General features: G+C 34.8%; 1 protein-coding gene across 3 annotated transcripts in view; it reads right to left on the bottom strand.

The window, feature by feature from the left end:
* CUNH18orf25 (chromosome unknown C18orf25 homolog) overlaps window positions 1-23,697 on the bottom strand; it is a 70,086-nt gene that overhangs the window by 27,808 nt on the left and 18,581 nt on the right. For all 3 annotated transcript variants that reach the window (XM_045849825.1, XM_045849824.1, XM_045849826.1), the window contains exon 2: window positions 17,133-17,916. In XM_045849825.1, the coding sequence (XP_045705781.1) occupies window positions 17,133-17,847 (715 nt within the window). In that variant the 5' untranslated portion in view covers window positions 17,848-17,916. The remainder of the gene's footprint in view (window positions 1-17,132; window positions 17,917-23,697) is intronic.

The raw sequence follows: 23,697 nt of genomic DNA, 5'->3' as shown, positions 1-23,697 counted from the left end.
CCCCCAGGTACCTGGAAACATCACTCTTCCTCCTTTCTCTACTGCTAAATCTTGGGCCCAAAGAAAGGTGGGGTAATGAACCAATACATGGTTTTCCCTTTTGCCTCCCATTTCTATTGTTACAGTAACATACAATAAAACCCAGAGAAAATTCCTTTTCTTCACCCTACTACAGCCAAACTCTCAAAACCTCTCACTAGGACAGGAAAAATCTACCTCGATGATGCCAAAGATGCCATATGGGCTTTGTCACCCTAGTCATTAAAAGGACCTAGGCCCAGTGCCATTATCTACCACATCAAGAGCAGGGAGAGGGATGGAAATCACACTCAGCCTCAATCCAGATACTAGTGAGAGTTAAAAAAAAGTTATACCTGAAAAGAAAAGTTCTTAGCACTTAACCTAGCCAAGCATCTATGGAGGAGGGCTGTGTGTGTGGCCAAGTAAGGGAAAGAATAGCAACTGAATAAGGTGTGGGTGGGAGGAATTGAGGAAAAAAGGGCAACCTTAAGAGTTGCAGAGAGGAATGTGCATTTTTGGAGAACTTACCCAAGAAAAAAACAGCTTTTTCATTACACACCAAAATATTCACCAAGATGAAAATTTGTATCTGCAAATAAGACTGCTTACAAGAATACTTATGCTGTATTTTTACTACTATCAAAAAATAAAAAATATATACATAGAACAATTTGAAAAAATAAAAAGCTGTCATTTTCAAAGTATCTCTTAGAAAAGATGAACCAACCAAAAAAGACAAAAATCTATATAGAAAAGTGTCATCTCTAGAAAAACAGCTTTAAACACCAGAAATTGCCATGTGTATATTTTACTCAGAATAACATCATGAACCTATTTCAGTAAAGAGAAAAGTGTCAAGAAGACAGGGCTAAACAGAAATTAAATGCAGCAATATGCACTGAAATTTTGTTTGGGAGTTGTCATTTAAAAAAAATCAATGTCTATTTTGTACTTTTCCCATTATAGTCATCTCAATCACTAAAAATTTAGATGTTATAGAGTTCCCAGGGCAAAAATTAAAATTTTAAGGATATGTCTGTTCTTACATCATCCTGGTATATGAGAGAGCATTTTGTTCACTCAGAAAAGTTACCCATGATACTGATGAAGAATTAATTTTGGAATAATCAAAGAAAAGGTAAATGCAAGTAATTTAAGATTATCATGGTAGTTAAAAAGTTGATCACAAGAAAGAAAAACAATTTAAATTTAACCCCTCACCACTAATTACATACTCGGGAAAACTGAATCAAGAGGTTATTAAAACATAAAAGGTAATTTAGCCCTGGCTGGTGTGGCTCAGTGGATTGAGTGCCGGCCTGCGATCCAAAGAATCGCTAGTTCAATTCCCACTCAGGGCTCATGCCTGGGTTGGGGGCATGCAAGAGGCAACCACACATTGATGTTTCTCTCCCTCCCTTTTCCTGAAAAGAAATAAATAAAAATCTTTAAAAAAAAAAACAGGTAATTTATATTGATATTCAAGGGAACCTATAAGTACAGAAAACAGGAAGAGGTTACCATCTTTTAATTCATCTATTACTTCAAGAGACAGAGCCATGACCTGCAACTTTGAGGTTTCAGATTTATAGAGAACAAAAAAATATTTGTACTATGTACATGAAGGAAAAACATCAAAATTAGATATGGTTTTAGCTATATCCAAATGTCTCTGTACCCTGCTAAAGATTCATCCATTCCAGCATTTTCATTACTCCACAAGGTAGTCTAAATTTTATTTTCCAAGTAGTCTTCAATTTTTAATAGGATAACCTATAGGACATAGAAAAGAACCTTGACCTTTAACGTTAACATTGGTAATGTTACTTTTCTTTTCAAAATACCAATTACCAAAAATACTAAATTTATCCCCAAAACATGAAAAAATCTATCATTAGGTATGCTAACTACAACTAATACCATCCATTTCATTATGGAAAAACAGGTCTCTTAATCCAGGAACACCTAATGTGAATTAACTTGTAGGAAACTGCTAAAAATAACAACACTGTCCTCAGTAGAGTAAAAAGAAACCTTTCCTTTTTAAAATTTTTATTTATCTAGGTTAGCTGTTATACTTCAAATGCAGATAAAGAATATAAACAAAATGCAATAAAATAAAAATCAAAGCAATTTAATAACATGCTTCCCAAATCTTAGTTATAATATGAATGTAGTATTACGTTGTAATATGAATATTATATTATTGTTACCAAGTAATATACTTCCTCGTGGATTATTATTTCATCATTCTTTAGGATGTATTCTATTCTATGTTGTGGTAATTTGATATAACATGAAAAGATCAACTCAATACTAGTACACTAAAGTTTGGTTTCAATCCCCACTAACTTTCTTAAACTTTGGAGGAATTAAAAACAGAAATAAAAAAAATAAAATTATGCATAGAAACTTAAAGTTATTCATGTTGTTTAAAATTCATATAATTGTTCTAGATATTTAAAACACAATTTCCTTATCTATACAATGACTGACAGCATATAAGTCATTTTTGGAGAGGATTTTGAGAAGAATTTTTTTAGAACAATTCTTATATAACAAATTTAATAATAAATTTTAATAAATTTGCTGAAATCTTTTTGATATGTTTTCTACCATGCTGTATTCCACAAAATCTTTTTTCATTTTACCCTCAACGTACCAATTTAAATAATACAAACAGGAGTGAAGGAAATCAATATAAACTAAACAAAACAACAGATACGATTACTTAAAAGGTCATCTTCTGTAAGATAACTTGTCTGGAACTTGTTATCTAAACAAATAAGGATAACACAAAGCCTGTACCAAGGGGGTCAAACCTTTTGGTGTCTCTGGGCCACACCAGATGAAGAGTTGTCTTGGGCCACACACTGCAATATTAATCACACAAAAAAAACTCATAACGTTTTACGTAAACTTACAATTTTGGGCTGTGCCACATTCATAGCCATCCTGCACCACATGCGGCCCACGGGTCACATGGGTTGGACACCCCAGCTGATATCGTCTTTCCTATAACTTTCATGTAACTGTACCATTGGGCAAATTCAGTTAATATTTTTTAAAAACTTATCAGTAATATCAATTTGGAATGCTTTGTTCGCTCAACAAAAAGATTCCTATAGTATTTCTTTAACAAGGAGATTTAAATGATTTCATTTCTAATATACTGGTTTGCATAGAAATTTATGTAAATTAAGGTATACCTATATTCAAAGACCCTTGCTGTTAAATCTACATACCAGTAGGGAATGACAAAAGCAATGAAGCAAAATAAATTCTCTTCTATGCTGTTACTCAATCTGTTAATGAAACAAACAGGAGGTCCAAAAGCCTTCATTCACAATTTTAAGAGAAAAAGATAAACTGATGTTTTTTCCCACGAATTTAATCATCCTAACTAAGTTTATCTGTGGGCAACATTTTTTCCACTTATTTTTTATCTGAGAGACAGAAAGGAAAGGAGAGAGAGAAAGAGACAGAGGGAGGGAGGGAAAAGAAGAGGGAAGGAGAGGGGAGACAGGTGGGACAGGGAGGGAGGGAGTAGGAAGAAGCAACATTTTTTTCTTACATTGAAGATGCCATGAATGGATATTATATTAACAACCTCCCGGCTTATGAGCTAGGCAGTAAAAGACAAATACCATATGATCTCACTACCTAATCAACAAAAAAAACAAGCAAGCGAAATATAACCAGAGACAGTGAAATAACTGATAGTAACAAGGTGGGGGAGGGATAATGGGGGGAAATAGGGGAAGAGCCATCAAGGAACATGTATAAAGGACACATGGACAAAGCCAAGGGGGTAAGTGGGGGGGGGGGCGAGAATGGGGGGGAGGGAATGGAGGAGTGTGGTGGGGTGAAAATGGAAACAACAGTACTTTAACAACAATAAAAATAAATTAATTTTTTAAAAACCAACCTAAATTCATTAAAATCCATGTAGACTACTGCATAGTTATCTGTCTCTCACAACTTATCAACTATAATGTTAATAAAAATACAGAATTAATTATTACAGAATTTGAAGGAGGTCCACACACACACCCTTGAAACAAGGCCATTCCTCTGAATTGATAACTAAAAACACAAGCTTTTCTCTTGGAGCCCCCAAATTACAGAATCCTTTATTCTAAGTGGAAGAAAAAAAAACACTTCATGCAAAATATTAAATCTTAAGATTTTAATTTCCCTGTGTTGTTCTAAATTAAAATTTCATTTGAGCTTTTATTACTCAATTTTAATAATACATAAATATGCATCAATATAATTAAGAGCATTACTATTATCTAATAAGTGGCTCAAACAACCAGATCGTTCTAATCTGCTGGTTGAAATCTCTTAAAATGATTAGATTTTATTGTTCTACAACACTGAATTAGTACAAAGTATGCAAAAAGCAGTTTGCAGACAGATTATCAGAAAACACGTTTACCTTTGTGAAGGAATAATGCCTTCTTTTAAACACCAGCAACTACATTCCATATGTACTTATTAGAGAAGTGAAATAATCCAAATACGAGATTTTATCCTTAAATAAACAGCATTTCAACCATGTCTAGATAAATGTTACAGGTTGAAAGAAGTTTCTTTCCAGCATTAGCACTTTTTAAGACTACAAAAGAGTCCAACAGGATACACTCCTTACCCTTCTCAAAATTCCAGAGAAATTAAGGGAATTCAAGAGAAATTAAGGGAAGACCGCTAACCACTTCTAAAACAACATCTACATAAAAATGTCACTGGATGGGTGGGTCAGTTGATTAGATCGTCATCGTGTGTTAAGGGTTCTATCCCTGGTCAGGGCACAAATGTAGGTGGGGGTCAATCCTCAGTTGGGGTGCATACAAGATGCAACTAATTTGATGTTTTTCTCTGTCCCCCTTCCTCTCTCTCTAAAATTAATAAATATATCCTCAGGTGAGGATTAAAAAAATATTTTTTAAAATGACACCACACAATGCGAAAGTAATCCCCACCTCACAGTACTAATAAATACTTATAATCCTAGGAATACAGACTTTGTCTTAGTGAAAAAGAATTCAATAATCCCCAACAGCACTCATGTTTAAAAAAAAAAAAGTATTAAAACTGCTTCAAATACCTGATGCTTCTTTTAACGTCCCTTATGTTTCTGTATTATTACAGAAACAAAGCATAACTCATAAAAACGTTTTTTTCAAAATAATATTTCTTAATACAGCAACACATTTTCAAGGCCCAATGAGAAACTGAAAATCAAAATAAAATTTGTATATATGTTCCTGTTACGTTGTTAAACGCTCCAAACCAAAAAATATCAGATTGTACTTTAAAATAAATTTCAACATTTTAGCATATATTCTATATGTCGATGTATTCTCATGTTCCACTTTTTACAAAAACCTTTCCACAAAGTATTTATCTAAAATTATATAGAAAGGTTCCCAAAATTATTAATGTGTAACACCTTCTAAATACTCAAAAAGTTATTCCTACCTTGAATATCAATTACTAAAATCTATGTCTGAACCCTTGCATACTGCTGACAGGAATGTAAATTGGTGCAGCCACCATGGAAACAGCATGGAGGTTCCTCAAAAAATTAAAAATAGACTACCACGTGACCCAGCAATTCCCAGGAAAACAAAAACACTAACTAGAAAAGATATATGTACCCCCATGTTCATTGCAGCATTATTTACAATAGCCAAGGTGTGAAAATGATGTTAACCATTAATGGATCAATGGATAAATAAAATGCAGTGTTACATATATATAAACAAGTATTATTCAATCATTAAAAAAATGAATTCTTGCCATTTGCAACAACATGGATGAATCTCGAGGGCATTATGCTAAGACAGACAAAGAAAAATGCCATATGATCTCACTTATATGTGGAATCTAAGAAACAAATTAAAACCAAAACCAAGTTCACAGACTGGTGGTTGCCAGAGGCAGGAGGCAGGATGAGGGGGAGAGGGGTGGAGGTGAAGTATACAAGTAAAGGGAGTCAAATGTATAAAGTTCCAGTTATAACCTAAATCAGTCATGGGGATATAATGTACAGCACGGTGACTACAGCCAACAACACTGTGCTGTATATCTGAACCTTGCTAAGAGAACAAATCTTGAAGTTCTCACCATACAAAAAAATTCTGTGACTCTATATGACAGATGTTAATTATACTTATTGTGATAAATTTGCAATATATGCAAATACTGAATCATTATGTTGTATACCTTAAAATAATGTTGTATGTCAATTTTACCTCAATAAAAGTAAAATATAACCTTCGATAATTCCATTTCATTGTAATTTTTCATTTTTATCTTAATGGGGGAAAAAACCTCTACACCTCTCACTCAATTATATAATAACAAAAATTAGAACATATCCAGTCAATACTAGGAATAATTTGTCTATAATTATTCTTTTAAAATGAATTCATACATCCTAATTTAAAAATAAAAAAGCAATTCAGAACATACTTAATACATCAACTATTAAATCATAAAACAAAAAAAAGAAACCTGTTAAGTGCCTGATGCAGTTTTTATACATTAATAGAAAAGTAGTATGTTAACATGATGAAATTAAATGTTTTCTGTCTAAAATTCCATGTCTAATAAAATCATTGACCCCAGGAAAAAGTTGAAGACAAAACAAACTTCCCTAAAAATATCTCAACTTCAAGTAAAGATTATGAATTAGTTAAAATCTGGTCAGTCACCCAAAACCAATATGCTCTTCCCATTGATATAAAACTTAATTTAAAAAAATCATTAGCTGAAGAATTTTACAAGTGTTGCACTATCATTTCAGAAAAAAATCCATGAGTTATAAAAAACTCATTTTATGGTGAAAATTCATACTAACATGTTATGCAAGGGTTCAGTGTACTAAGAAATTTATTTTAGGCTGCAGTGGTGTTCAAAACCTTACCCTTATTTGTCAAATTTTATTTTTTAAAGATTTAATTTATTTATTTTTAGAGAAAGGGGGAGTAGGAAAGAGGGGGGAAAAAAACATCAATCAGCGACTGGAGACTGAACCCACAACCCACACATGTGCCCTGACTGGGAATCGAACAGGCAACCTTTCCCTTTGTGGGACAGCGCCCATCCAACCGAGCCACACAGGTCAGGGCTTTGCCAAATTTTACATAAAGGAAATTTGACAATCATTACACAATAAAGAAGAAACTTTCTAGTCTTTTTCATCAATTCATACATATATTCTTAAATGAAAACTGAGCACATTAACAAGCTTTCCCCAAAGTTAACTCCCAATTCTCCATACACCAAGTTCTAAAAAGAAAACACCAAATATCAATTATTTTTCAGTTCAAAACCAGAAAAAGAAAAAAATGACTCAGTCTATTAGTTAATTTCTGAATTGCAAATATCTGAATTAAAACTGAATAAAAACCAGGTGACCATTTTTGTGAGTAGTTACTGATAAATTAAAAGTCTTGACTTTATATATGAAACCAAATATCACCTATCCTTCTTCCTGTAAAATACAAATTATATTTTTCCAAAGTTGCAACTTCATTAAATTTTAAAATAACCTTTTCATACTGAGAAATGATTGTTATAAATCTGAAGGGAAAGACTAACAAAATTTTATTAAAAGTAAATCCAGTAGAAAGCACAATTTTTAAAAAACCAGTTAGTATTAGCAAAATAACCTACTCCTATTGAAAAATTTCATCCTATTTTAGCTATTTCTCACAATATTCCCAGCAATGGAGAAAAGGTAAAATAGCAGTATTTCTCAATCCTAGACTACACGTACAAATATATTTCATGTTACAAGACTTTCCATCCTGTGGTATTTTCTTCCTTTTGACATACTCCATGGGTCCTTTAACATACTGAAGGCCCTTTACTTTCAGTCCATGGACTGAAAACAAAATTAAATTGGTAGTACATAGTTAATACACTTAGTCACTAGTAACTTAAAAACTCACTCAATATATACCCATAATAGAGTGACCATGTCAATCTGTCTCCTCTAGAGGGTACCCTTTACATCAGGGTACCAATTTCACCAGATGATATCTGCCAGACTATTACCTCAGGCACTGAGCTTCAAGTTAACACTCAAGATTAAAAAATTCATCTATATAGCAACAGAAAATACTATTTTTCTCATGCATGATACCAAATGCCAGTCTAATCTGCTTCCCCTGCAGTATCTTGCCCAGTAGGTACAAGGTACATCTTTGCTCAAAAATTATTTCCTTCTTCTTGCATACAAATGCAATTTAATATAATTTATTAAAGACTAGAAACTAATTCATTAAATGATATATGGAAGAACCATATAAAACATTCATGCAGTATATTCGTTCATAATCCTCAGAGTGGAATTTATTACGTGATTCCCGCACTGGAATCAGAAGTGAGTCAACAGTGTAGAAAATAACTGCAAGGAGGAATTAATCATTTACCCATTTGGATTTACTAAGATTCCCTATTTTATATCTTATTTATATTTTAGCATGAAAAAGCATAAAGTGAGGATCACTGCTATTACCATATAAATATGGTTCTATGTTCCAACCATATTTGTCAAATTCTGCTTTGTTTTGAATATCTAATTGCTTAAAAAGAAACTTTACTACTATGACTTTCAAAACATCATCAAAAGAAACTTACAGCGGGCAAAAGCATACTCTTTCTTACACAGTCCAAAAACCAGATAGTTAATACAATTAATTTTGTGATAGATTCAAGGGTTGTTTTTAAATACTCCCATTTTCAGCAAAGTTAACTGAAAAACTGTTATAAGTCTTCGGGAATTCTAATGTACTGTCGACATTCGGGAAAGTCACATAAGAATCAAAGGGCTGCTGTGGCAGTTCTTAGGAGGCAGGCATCTGCACGTGAGCACCTGATGGGATGACAGGGGAGGGCTTTAGCCAACTAGCTGCATTTTAAGTTCCCTGGGTTCCAGGAGCAGCCTGTTGTTCTTTTCGCCAGTGTCAAGGTGAGTTAAGTTTTCCATCCACACGCGGAACTTCTCTGTCTGCCTCTCCATCTTGGAAAAACAGCTCATGGCCTCTTCTAGGACACACTGCCTATGCAGTTCTTATTACACACACAGCACCCCTGTCAAGTTATGCTGGAATTTCCCTGGGCGTTCCTTCAGATCCCACAGCACGACTGAAGTCAGCTTTAAAAATACTGAGGCCATTTGACATGAGGCCATAAAACATCATTAATCCAGAACATTGCATTTTTAATAAGACACACTTCTTCAGGCAAACAGCATAAGCATTACTGAGAACAGCCATATAAATAAGAGTATTGATGCCCTGGCTGGTATGGCTCAGTAGACTGAGTGCCAGCCTCTGAACCAAAAGGTCACTAGTTTGACTCCTGGTCAGGGCACATCCCTGGGTTGCAGGCCAGGTCCCCAGTTGGGGGCATATGAGAGGCAACCTATCGATGTGTCTCTCACACATCGATGTTTCTCTCCCTCTCCTCCCTCCCTTCCCCTCTCTCTAAAAATAAATAAATGTTTTAAATAAAGAAATAAATATCATTGATAAGCAGCACTTAATTAACCAAACAAAAGTCATTCCAAGAAAAATAAAACAACACTACCATTTCTCATAGCTTTAATATATCTGGCTAGGAACACGGATTCTGTAACTATACAACTAATATTAATCTGTAATAGTGGTTTTCAACCTGGGCTAAACACATGAAAACTAGGAGTGGTTTAACAAATACCAAAACCTAGCTAGGGCTCCAAGGCATTGTAGGTTGGTTTTTCTTTGTTTTGTTTTAAACTCCTCAGGTGATCTGAATGTACAGCCTTGGTTGAGAACCACTATATCCTTGAATATTTTTACTGCTTTGACTGTAAAATTCTAGAAGTCATTTTGGTAGCTGGTCTATCATCAATCAATATACAATAATTCTTAGCTGACAGTCTTATCAAATGCTCTTGTTTTACGTTTAAAAAATTGCCTCTGAGTCAGGTTTTTACAAACTCTAGTCTGTACAAGGTATTACAAGGTATACCTCAGGGGAAAAAAACAGAATGTTTTGTGTTAAAAAGAATGTTTAAGTCTGAGGTATACTACAAATCATGTCCTCCCCCTCTAATGGCTGAGTTGCCTTACAGTAAAGAAACCTGTTTCCACATGATGCAGCACTTCCCAAATGTGTGCATTAATTCTAGTAGAATAGTGATTTCATAGGATTTCAATTTAGGAGATGCTCCTGCACATACACTGGTTTATTCTTGCTAGGCCAGATCATCTTTGATTTGGGTTTCTTAAAAAAAACTATAATGAACTCTTCATTTCTTCAGGGAGCTATTAAAAATGTTACCTCCTGAGACCACTTGACTATACTACCTAAAATGGCTTTTCCACCCCATTTCTAGTCAATCTTTATCTCTTATAGCCTGCTTTATTATCCATAGCACATATATTCCTACCTGATAGCAGCATGATAAATTCATTTATTGTGTCTCCTCAAAAAAAAAATTAAGTTCAATGAGGGCAGGGACTTTATTTACATTCACAATTGCATTCCCAATGCTGCATAGGAGATGCTCAAATATTTGCTGAATAAGTGAATGATTGATGGAATCAATCGATGTTGGCCTTATACCATCTACCTATAACATGAAATCCTATATCAAGAACAGCCATATAAAATGCTGTATTATAATTAACCCAAGATATTTCTGAAAATACAGTTCACTTTATCTCACAGTGGCTTTTCATGAAGATGCAAAAGAAAAATTTACCAGTTCTCCATATTTTTTTACTGGCTTGAGAAGTGAAACATCAATTTCTTGTTCCACTTTGTTATACATTCATTGGTTGATTCTTATATATTCTCTGACCAAGTATCAAACCCTCAACCTTGGCGTATTGGGACATCGCTATAACCAAGCTACTCAGCCAGCACCCTAGTTCTTAGTATTAAATGTTTCTCTTAGACAACAAGAACTGTTTAATCCATCATGCCACCTCTCTTCAATGCCTAAAAAGCTATGGGACAAATTTTTAGCCCCATTCTACCCAGCTAATAAAAATCTTATTAAGTTTATTAGCAACCTTCCCAATTAACTTCAATTTATTTCCTTTTCCCCTGATTACTCCACCCCCTTTCTTCATTATTTAAAAAAAAAAATCTTGTTTATACATAAACTTCCTCAAGAAGGACACACCTTTCCCCAGAGGGCAGTTTATTTAGCTTATGGAAAGACTAAGTAGAATTTAAAAAATATCAAGCTTTCTTTAAGCAGTTTATTCCCATTTGAAATGCTGGGTAAACTTAATTGTATAGGACAGGAGAGATTTTGGTATTACTTAAATACTTATGTTGGATAAGATGTAGCCTCATAAAAATGACTACCAGCAATAAACACTGATATTTCCAGATCTTAAAAAAAGAGAGTAATTACACATTTGTCAAAACTCTTTGAATGCACACCAAGAATGCACCCTAATGTAAACTATGGACTCTTAGTGACAATGACATGTCAATGTATGTTCATTAACTGCAACAAATGTATGACTCTGGTAAGGGAAGCTGATAGTGGGAGAGGATGTGCATGTGTGCAGGCAGAAGTATATATGTGAAATCTTTGTACTATCTGCTTAATTTTACTGTAAACCTAAAACTGATCTAAAAATTAAGTCTATTAAAAAAAAAACAAGGACCATATTCTCACCTTAAACACACATGTTCTTTTATTAATACTAAGATATATCCTACTTTGAGAAAAAGAATTACATCGAAAGCAAAGCTTATGCTTTTGCATATAAAAGTTAATATAGGCACTCACTCTAGGAAATAAGGTAGGAAAAGCAGGCCAAAAACAATACTTTGGTGCTTTAACATTAAAGATTGCCAAAGGATAGCCACCAGTAAGATATCAAAAGATTCTAACTTTAAGGTAACATTATCCAGACATTGTAGCATAGAGAAAACCACATTTAAACCATGCATGCTTTTAAAATTACCATTTAAATGGAGTAAAAGGGCTTATGCTTGTTAACTAATACAGAGCTCTGCTGTGGTTTTTATAACTAAGATTTTTTAAAACTAGGCTTCACTGTTCAGAATTTGATACCCATTAGCAGTAACAAAACTTAACTGAACCACACTACCAGCTTCACAATTGATGTTCAGCTATGACTTAAAACATCACTGTTCAACTGAGTTCTCAGCCCTGGCTGCTATCATCACTGGGGGAAGCTGAAAAATGCTGATGCCTTTATGCTAAGTGAAATAAGTCAGACAGAAAAAGACAAATACTGCATAATTTCACTTACATGTGGAACTTAAAAAAGCTAAACTCATAGAAATAGAGCAGACTGGTGTTTGGGGGAGGGGAAATGAAGGTGGTCAAAGGGTATAAACTTCCAATTATAAGACAGTAAGTTCTACGGATGTAATTCACAGCATGGTGATAGTTAACAGTATTTACTGTATTGTATATCTGAAAGTTGCTATGAGAGCAGAACTTACAAGTTCTCAATACACAAACTATAACTACATGAAGTGATGGGTGTATTAAATGACCTTGCTGTGGTAGTCATTTCACAACATAAACATTTATCAAATATTCATGTTATATACTTAAACTTACATAATGTTATATATGTTGAGTATATTGCAAAAAAGCTGGGGGGAAAATGCTGACACCTGGGTCAGACCCTGAGATTCTGATTTAACTGGTCTAGAGTAGGGCCCGGGCATCCTGTTTTTAGTGCTCCTCAAGTGATTCTAATATATAGCCAGATTGAAAACCATGTGGATTTTACCTACCTCATTTGCATTTACTAAGATGAAAATAGGCAGTTACCATCTGATTATTCCATCTCAGTGTTTTGATACCAATGTATTTAGTGAGTCTCCTAAACAGTTACTAAAATCAACCAGATTATAAAAGGCTTAAAGTGGGAACATGGGACTTTTAGCCACTTCATATTCAATCTAGGAAAAAGGTCATGGTATTCCCAGTGTGGGTTTGTGGTCTTATCTTCTACCACAAGTCCCCACTGCTTAAATTAGTATTAAATTTTTTCTAAGTAATACAATTCCCAACAGGCTAAGAACCCTCACAAATCATAAAAACAAATGTGGCAGGAGCAAAACATGCAAAGAATATGAACTGTTTATCAAAAGAATACAAATGGCCAAACATGATTTTTCAATTTCACTAGTGATCAAAGTAATGCAAAGCAACTTGTAAAAAACACTCAATAGCAAGAAAGTAATGCAAAAAATACTTAAGCTCCTAGATGGAATAAACAATATATTCTTAAAAAGCAGTTTGGCAGTATGTGTCAAGACCCTTAAAGTGTTCATATCCTTTTTAATAACAGCAAAAGCTAAAAACAGACCAAAGAACCAATGTTAGGGAAGTTCTCCTAGTTAACTAAATAATTTTTAAAATACATTTTAAAGAGAATATTGTTTTGGTTAAATGTTCAAAATGCAATTAAGAGGGAAAGCAAAATAGAAGTACATAAACATAATATGATAAATTCTGTTATATATCATGGAAGGCAACATATTCAATGTTAACAAAAGAAGGATTATGAATGATTTTAATATTCTATTTCATGTTTTTCTATTTTCAAAATTTCTACAAGGGATTTACTACTTCAAAATTTTTATTTTTAAATTTCCAAGCAAGAGTTAATTCATCAAGCCTAACTCTTTACCTCAAAAAAACTGTGAGGTAAGATGATAGATTATCATGATGTATCTCAGTGCATAAATGCTTATGATGAATAAAAGATGGTGAGAACCTGGCTACAGTTTGAGAATTCAGGTGATTTCAGACAGCTGTCCTTAACAGCTTCCCTGACATTCTCCAAAACAGACCAATTAGATTTTCTAAATGCAAACCAGCCAAGACAATTGAACCTTATCTACCAAGGTGAGTACATTTTTTGGACCTCCGTCTGAGTAGGCATTTATGTGGTGACTACTTAACCACACAAAAGCAGGTCACATTAGCCAAGACAAGGTGAAGTGACCCTAAGGTTTTAGTGTAGGGTAAATATTTAAGAAAAACAACAGTTACTGAAAAAACTTTTCCCCACTACCCCTGTACACTGATGCACGTAAGTTAGTCTGTTCAGAGAATTTCTTGACCTGAATGAAGTTTGATGTCCATTATTCATATTCACTAAAATCAAAATTTCCTGCAAGAGCAGACTTTACAAAATCCAGTCGCAACTTAAAGTGATTTTACACGGAGAAAACTCCACCCACAAGAAAAAAAATGTTCTGCTCGTAAAACTGCCAAGTGATTAACAGTATAAAAAGGTCATCTATAAAAATAAATGAGACATTTGATAAAAGCCTTGAACACTAAAGACCACCACATACAGAGTATTTTTATATTAATATTCACTACAAGATACTCTGTTTCTGTTCCAAATCCCCCAAGGAAAAGAACTGCCAGAATTATCTTGGTATGGTATCTCCAAAGAGATTCCTAAAACAGTAATATTTTTTCAAAAACTTTAAGAAAATGATCTAGTGTGCACACTAAGCTGCCTGCTAATTAACTATGAACTAAAGAAAAGTTTTTATAAACACCTGTTGCCTAGATATCAAACTCAATTAAATATTATCATGCATTAATAAGCCTGCATCATTACTTATTTTCACTCTTTTTTAAAAAATCACATTAATTGTTTATTATTTGGCATAAAAGAATATTTAGCATAATTCTTTCAACATTTAAGCTGCTGCCAAACAAAAGTTTCTAAATAATTTCCTGAATTATTAAATTATTGTAATTACCTTGATGAAAGATTATAGCAAGAAGCTCAGTTTTTACTTTTCCTCTTGGTTTCCATTCTGTGTCAACAGCTGGATTCAAATTTCAACATCCAAGAGATCCTATTAGGCACATCCAGTTTAAGGTTCACCTGAATGTCCACGTTGTTGCACTCAGGTCAGTTCCTAATTTGTCCTAGCTGAACAATTTATACAACTTTCTACCGCCCTTGCTATGAGGTTCAGTGTATCCCTTCTCCACAGTCATGTGACTCAGGAAACTGAGGTATAAATTTTTATATCAAAAAATGCACAATGTCACAATTTTTCTGGGGTAACAATATGGACAATTGAAATGAACTTCCTGATATTTAAAGGTAGGCTGTCCCATCTTCACTGCTTTACATAATTCTAGGAAAGACCACTCTTATCTGTGTTATGTGAACAGCACCTCCTGAAACGGCAGGGCACAGCCTAGGTAGTCATAGATAGCAACCCTGCACCTCACCTACCATCTGATTCTCCATGATTACCTTACAAAACTTTACTTATTTTCAAAAAAGCCACAACTTACTAAATAGTGTGAACAACAGAAACTAAATTATAGATCCAAATAATTTACTTTGAGGTTTTTGTTAGTATACAATTCAGAATAGACAAGAAACAAATCAATGGTATTTTAGTTTTAAAAACTGGTCAAGATAGTCAAATAGCAAAGAGATTTGAAAAATATGAACAAAGCACACCTAACCTGTATAAGCCAAACAGGCAGAGTGCCCATGAAGGTATTTCTCATGCCACCTCTACAATGGAGTCTATCATCATAGAGAATTTTGTTCACCCACCTTCTTCTCTCTTCACATAAAAAGGCAAAGTATTGAGGTGGTTACATAGAAATGTGTTTAGTGAGCGAAATTAAGCACTGTATCAAGAGATGCATAATGATGTTGATTAATAGATTAGAACAGAACATAATGCATGAACAATTTTTACAAGTATTAAAAACTTTCTTAAAAATATTAAATGCAAAACTGAAATATACCTAGAACCTGCCTAAAACAAACTCAAAGCCTGCTTCTCTCATGCATAAGAGAGAATACCTTCCCCATTAATTTTAACACAAGGAACTACCATAGTAATTCAGTAGATATTGAAACAGTAAGCATTCTAATGACTGTAAAACTCTATTTAACATACCATATGGGTGAGATTTTTATTATAATTTAAAGAGCTATAAAGTGCTTTAAAACTAATCATTCTTGTTACTGAGTTTATAAGTTTGGTCAGCTACAGGTTTAATTAACCAATATTCTGTTTTTCAAATATTCTTTGTATGTAAACAGTATGTTGTCTTCATGTGTGGAAACAAAAAAAAACTTTCAGTAAACTAGAAGGAATAACAGTGTCACCCATAAAACCTTGAAAACCAAAACCTCCCCTTTTGACATAGTAATAAACAATGTTGTTGTGATCTGTTAAGCGCCATGTAGTTTACATAATGTTCCTAATCATAAGTCTCCTCAATAATGAGATTTCACCAATTAAGAAGCATTCAGACCTCATCTTTCTTTCACTATGAAATCTCAAAACTGCCTTTGTAGTACACAGTACCAGATGTGATAATATGGAAAAAGCAGGTACGTCAAACGTGTAATAAATTAGACCCTTATACAAGTGAGAGCTGAACAAGCAGATTTCTATCAATCAAACTTTTTAAAGATTTAGGGAGTAAGGGGGAAATTTTTCAAAAAAAACCCACACATTATTTTCAATGCGAGTGACAACTCAGAATAGAAAAATGTGCAAAAAGGATAACTAGCTTATCATGCACTGAATAAGAAAAAAACACATCAACTACTATTTTAGGAGAACTAGTTATAGAAATCTTTAAGGAAAGATAGGACACGTTATTTCAGACACCGTAAGTTCAAGTGCAGTGGCTATATAATAAAGCAAGGTGCCTATTCCTGAGGATAATGTACTTAGTAATAATGCTGAGCAGTGATTATTAAATCTAAACAGTGCTAGAAAGGCAATAATGGGAGTTCAGGTAACGTGTTACAGAGAGAGAGAGAGACGTGAGAAATTCCATTACTTAAAAATAATCTTGTCCCTATCATTAACCATTTAAATGTTTTCTTTTTTGCTAATGTGCTAAAGTGCACTGGAAACCTCACAACAGGTTTTTTGAATTGGCCACGTCTTGTAATACACTGCAGTCTTCAAATTTACACAGAGCTGCAGGTCTCCTGGATTTTTTCAAGTGTCACTCATCTAACTGAGCCTGACAGCTGAGAAATGCCATCAGGTGCTCTACAGTCAGTTTAAAAAACATCCTCTACCTGGTATCTCTGCAGTGATTGTCTTGCTGCTCCCTGAAACCTCTTCATCATCATCGGATGAGCTCGTGCTTGAGTCACAAGTCAGGTCACTATCACTGGTACTACTGTCCTGCAACAGGTTATATTTCTTACGCGCAGCAGCCTCCCGTTTCTGCCTCAGTAGCCTGATTCTCTCCTTGTGCTTTTGGCTCCGGTGACCTTTAACCTTGGCGACTCGGCCATTCTGTTTATCGCTGGATTGCCGATTTTTCTTGGCAGCCATAGTAGATGTTTCACTTTCAGATCGAGACCGCCGAGACTTTCGCCCAACTGTGGCACCAGATACTCCGGAAGGGTCTCCTTCTACAGTTGTTTCTGTCTGGGAGGGTTCATTCTCTTCTGCAGAAGACAATGTATCTGAATCAGCCAGGTGACCACTAGAGGAAGGGGAAAGCATGCAGTGATTAGAGGAGTCACTCTCATAAACTCGGCCAGCTGTCGGCTTGTCACTCTCTGTGGATGCTAACTGAGACTCAGAAGAGTCCCTTCTCAGCTCCATCAACAAGCAGGGCATTGAAGATAGAACTGCAGCATCCACTACACCATCTTTTTGAACTTGAGATTCCAGTTCTACAGATCCATCTTCCTCCTTAGCTGTCTCTTGTTTGGATGTTTTTGGTGGGACTTCGGACTCAATGAGGTCTTCGACTTTTCCCACTGCCTCCTCCATCTTCATTTCAGATGTTTGAGTTAATCATGGAGCAGAGTCTACGAAACTATGTCAAAGATGCAACAGGAAAGCAACCTGGACAAAAACACATAAAATCAATAAACAGAAATGGCAAATTACTTAATTAACACAACATGCCTTACCTTTCAAAGTGGCTAGCAAAAATTATTATATGAGCCTTTGAAATAGATGTATCTTCACATACTCATCAAGAGTCAAACTCAAAGAACTTAGTACTATCCAAATACTAGCACACACAGCTACCAAAAATGGCACAATATTAATCCTCTATTCCTGAACTTGTAAGGCCAGCAAGCAACCAAACAAGGATTTGCAACTTTAAAACTTAATTTTGTGTTTACAAAAGGGATCCTCAAAATTCTGACATAGTTACTACGTACAATTTGACTTAATATAAATGAGAAAGAATGCTTAAAAACTAATCTAGAAAACAAATTAACTGAAATGATTACTTCTGCATTCAAATCATCGAAGAAAGGCAAGAGAGGAATTACAGTGGAATAGCATCAAACATACACTTATGTTTAAAGAAAAATCTTCAACTAGTTGCATTTGGCAAATGCACAACCAAAGTAATTATATACATCAAACCTGTCTGCCATTCCTCTCAACAGGAATTGCTCCAGAAGACATTAGGATGAAAGGCCTGACTCTGCTGTTTTCCTCAGTAGTCATAATTCCCAAAGACCTCTCATTATGCTGAATGAGTCTAGTGTTTAAGCATGTTTTATTTCATAAACAATACCCACTAATACGAATCAACTACTTTGTAAACCCAGAAAACCTAGTGCACTCTATTCCAAGAATGAGTTAAGGGGTTTAAGAGAAAACACCCTACACACATCTTCCACCTTATATGCTAACTTTAGAACCTAACACCCCTAGCCCACTGTGTGTGCCACAATTCCATTTAAATGTGAAGAAACAGGACAAAATCTTTAACCCCAAGAGCTGTGACCTACAGAGTGCAAACTTCATTAACTGATAGTTTTTAAGAGGATACTAAGAATGTGCAAAGCAAGTAAACACCTCATCCTGTATATGTGATGTTAAAGAAGGCAATTATCATCATGTCCCATAGGTCACACACCCATAAATATTAAGCTAGATGGTATGCTACTCAAGTGAAATAAGATGTCTCCATCACTTCACTCCAAATTAATTGATAGTTAAATATATGGTAGGCAGCAAGTAGAAAATACCTGGAAAATCTTTTTATTAATCTAACATGCCAAGCCTACTTTTTGCTTAGTATCGACACAAATTTTCTATATACTTGTTTTTTGCTTTTCATGGCCCTCTTCTCAGCTGCTGATAAAACAGACATTTGAATGAAGTTTCCTTAACACATTCATGAAAAATAAAACATTCATAGCCACTAGAAACATTTATTAATTTTAAACAATACCACCCTGACCCATATGGCTGGCTCAGCTGGGCATCATCCCACACAGTGAAAGGTCATTGGTTCAGTCCCCAGTCAGGACACATGCAAGAGGCAACTGAGATGTTTTTTCCTCTCTCTCTTTCTCCCTCCCTTCACCTCTCTCTAAAAATAAATAAATAAATTTAAAAACAAATAAGTAAAACAATCCCTTGTGTAGCCTATTTCATAAATATATCTGCACCATTGCTAATTTTAAATTAAGTGAAAATACGCATAAATGTTATTCCTAACGCCATTACAAAACGAATGTTACATCACTGAAAGCCAACAGAGGGAGTAAAGGTTAAACCAACAAACTGCCAGTGTGACAAATAAAGCATGCTGGCAACACAAACAGGAAATAAAATATATGCAGACATGAAATACCCCTGGGTATGACAAATAAACCAAGATCTTCTAACTAAATCAAAATGAGAGTTGACTCTTCTGTGGAGAATGAAGTTATGTATTCCAGAATAAAGCTTTTTCTTAGAGGTGAAATATCTGAGAAATATATTCATATGAAATTAATGTCAGTCATAAAGCATAAGAGTCAAAAGCCTCAAATGAACTTTTAAAAGAAGAGGGCACTGGACCTTTTTAAACTACATAATACAACATCAGGTTGAAAAGCAAATTTATTAAAATGACCATAAAATTTTTGTTTCTTCTGTAAATAAATTGTGTAGGTAACATAAGTAAGTCTAGTCTATTTTTCCTTTTAGGTAAATATGATATCAATGTCTTTCAAGTACATACCAATAAAATAATTACCTTTCATTCCCAGTTTTTTTAATCTAAGTATTTATATAAAGATTTATAATGACTTTTGCTGCCTAAAAAAACCCCAGTATTTCAGTCAAAACCACTTAAATATGTCCAAATCAATCATAAACACTGGCACCGAACATTAAGAGAACATAAATAATCAGTTATTATAGTATGTCTTTACAATGTGGACACAAAGAATGAAAAGATTCTTTATGTACTAATATGGAACAATTTTAAATATATAATGTTAAATGAATAAAAAAGGTACATTATAGCATTTATGCAAATAAAGAACAAAATTATATGTAAGAGTGCCTGTGGATGCACAGATTCTCTGAGAGGATACTTAAAAAAAATGGTAACACCAGCTGCTTTGGCAACAAAAGAGAGTAAATGAGGAACCAGGAATTAAAGACTTCTTACTGTATGTAGTTCTGTACCTCTTGACTTTTGTATCACATACAAGTATTCTCTATACAAAAATCCACTCTAATATAACAGTCTAATGAAAAGTCTTCTTGCCCTGGCTGGTGTAGCTCAGTGGATTGAGCGCGGGCTGCAAACCAAAGTGTTGCAGGTTCGATTCCCAGTCAGGGTACATGCCTGGGTTGCAGGCCATGACCCTCAGCAACTGCACATTGATGTTTCTCTATCTCCCTCCCTTCCCTCTCTAAAAAATAAATAAATAAATAGATAGATAGATAAATAGAATTGCATATGCATTAGAAGAGAAATGCATTAAAAAAAAAGGTCTTCTGAAGAAAAAGGAGTTATGTTTCTGCTCATGACACCAACTACTATTTAAGTCAAATTTGGTCAATGAATTCTACTAGAATTTCCCCATATAGAGGGATTTTGTTATAATTCATAAAACACAAGGGGAAAGGGGTCACAGGAAGTCGAAATACAAGCTGTGACATAACTCCCTGAAATGGAATATAAATAAAGTGCCCTAAACACAGGGGGAAAATATATGTACAGCCTGGCTGGCGTAGCTCAGTGGATTGAGCACGGGCTGCAAACCAAAGTGTTGCAGGTTTGATTCCCAGTCAGGGTACATGCCTAGGTTGCAGGCCATGACCCCCAGCAACTGCACATTGATGTTTCTCTCGCTCTTTCTCCCTCCCTTCCTTCTCTAAAAATAAATAAACAAAATCTTAAAAAAAAAAAAAAAAAAGAAAAGGATTTACTGTTTAAAAAAAATGTTTATGTACAGATTAGTCTTCCCAAAAAGCCAGATTATTTACTGCATATGTTGTTTTTGGTTGGAGTGTGGGTGTTTTTTTCTGGTACAGACAGTCAAAAGTTATAGATGGCAGTAAAAAAAAAGAAATGATAAAATTATCAAACAGGAGTTGCATCTTAAAAATGTGATTAAAAGGCTCTCAACCCTCTAAGTTTACAGTTCACAGAAAATTTACCATGAAACAAAATTAGATCAGCATTTTCCCCATGTTGTTCTTCCCTCTGATCTAAAAGCAATCCTTTTCTATATGCATAAGATATGATAGGACAGGACAGGATAATCATCCCCCCCTCATCTCCCTAGAACATTACATTAGTGATTATTGCTTCGTACTCATCCACATCTCACATTCAATTGAACATCCATCCATTCATTCATAGTTTATTCATTTTTTAAAATCCTCCTTCTGCCTACCATCTCAACCTCCCATCTCCCCGCTCCAGGTACCACTCTTCTTTCAAAGTCAGCCTTATTCAGAGAGTTGTCTAAACACCCTGCCTCTATTTCCTTACCTCTCCTCCCTCTCCAACCCATTCCCATGTGATTATCTGCTTCTGTAAAACCAATAGAACACTTTTTACCAGGATCACTAAAGACCCCCATATCTCTAAACCCAACAGACACAATTTGGCCTTCATATTACTTAATGTCTAAGCAGCATTCTATGCCTAACCACTACCTTTCCTCCTTAAACTAATGTCTTTGGCTCCCAGGTCTCTGATTCTTGCTGCTCCTTCTCTGCCTACTTTGCAAGCTTAATTTCTTCTACCAAATCTCAGCAGTTAGTCCTAGGGCTAAGTCCTTTACTCACCCACCCAAGTGACCTCTTATACACCTACAGTTTCCAACACCATTCTTCTATTAACAATTTTTGTTGCTCCATCTTCAGACCTTCTCTGAGCTCTAAACCAATCCACCCAAATAGCCACCTAACATCTCCATTTAGATTTCACAAGGGCACCAAATCTCTTCATGTCCAAAACCAAATCAGTCATCTGACCACTTCTCTAGTTTCTCTACCTCAGTAAATAGCACCACTACTATCTCAACTGCTCTTGGCAAAAACCTAAGGGTTACCTTTAATAACGCCTGCTCCTGTAATCACTGCATCCCATCATTCACTAATTCCTAGCAATCCTACCTCCTTAAATTTCTAGCCTGTCCACTATTTTTCATCTTCATAGTCAGCCACTCTAAACACAACCCTCCCCCATTTATTCTTCAATGGAATGATTGACATCATTTACTGTCTCTCTGTATTCAATCCTGCTCCTACCAACCAGCCTATTTTCCATACAGCAGACAGAATAATATTGTCACAAGGCAAATATGAGCGGCCCTCATGTTTTTATGAAAAAGCATTTTTTTAAAATTACACATATGTATAAAGTATTTTTAATGTCCTCTAAAGGTTGAAATGAGAGGGATGACCAAGAAGAAAGTAAATAAAGGCAGCTTGAGCTTTATCTGATGATTTTTTACTTTCCTTTAGAAAGAATTATATGCAATAATATTTAAAATCACCTGTTAATTCTGGACAATTAAAACACACCATTTGTTTTAACAATCCATGCACTCGTTAAGAAATTAAGATGCGGATAGGCGTAAGAGTTAAATAACGGAAAGGAAGCAGTCTACTGCCCCCTCTGAGGAGACAGGGAAGTGGAAAGTATAAGGCTGAATGAGGGTAATGTGAAAATGTGGAGGGAGTTTGTTTCATGTCAGACCTCCTTCTTCATCAGCAAAGCTTAATATAAGGTTAAAAAAAAAAAAAGGCAGGTCTGGGAGTTGTGACAAATGGAAAAGGGTTATAACACTGGTTACAGAAAGTCTAACAGAGAATGAATGAAACAGAGTCAAAAAGAACAATTCAGCCCTGGCTGGGTGGCTCAGTTGGCTGGAACATTATCCCATACACCAAAAGGTTCCAAGTTCAAGCCTCCATGAGGGCACACAGGGCAGGCAACCAATTGATATTTCTCTCTCATATTGATGCTTCTCTCCCTCTCTCTCCCTCTCCCTTCTTCCCCCTATCAAAATCAATAAACATATCCTTGGGAGAGGATTTGGAAAAAAAAAAAAAACAGAACAATTCACAATACTCAATTTCCAAACTTCAGAAGGACCATTAACACAAACTTAAGGGAGCAAGGGGGAGAGATGTGATTGCTCTCCCCAGCTCAAAATCTCTGCCCACATCTCTGGTTTCATCTAGGGCCACTCACACCCTAGTTCTCTCCAGCTACAGAGAATGTCACATAAATAGTTTTTCATATTCATTTGGTGCCTTCCTTCTTGCTGCTATTCTTCACACATATCAGAATAAACTATTATTTCTTTAGGGTAGTCTTTGGTACTTCACAGCCTAATAAAATCCCTGTAATTAACATGG

This window comes from Phyllostomus hastatus, unplaced genomic scaffold (assembly GCF_019186645.2).
Source record: "Phyllostomus hastatus isolate PE091 unplaced genomic scaffold, TTU_PhHast_1.1 phas_contig_80, whole genome shotgun sequence".
In the NCBI taxonomy this organism is placed as follows: domain Eukaryota; kingdom Metazoa; phylum Chordata; class Mammalia; order Chiroptera; family Phyllostomidae; genus Phyllostomus; species Phyllostomus hastatus.
Note: the sequence above shows the minus strand (reverse complement) of the source record. Positions and strands in the feature narration are given on the sequence as shown.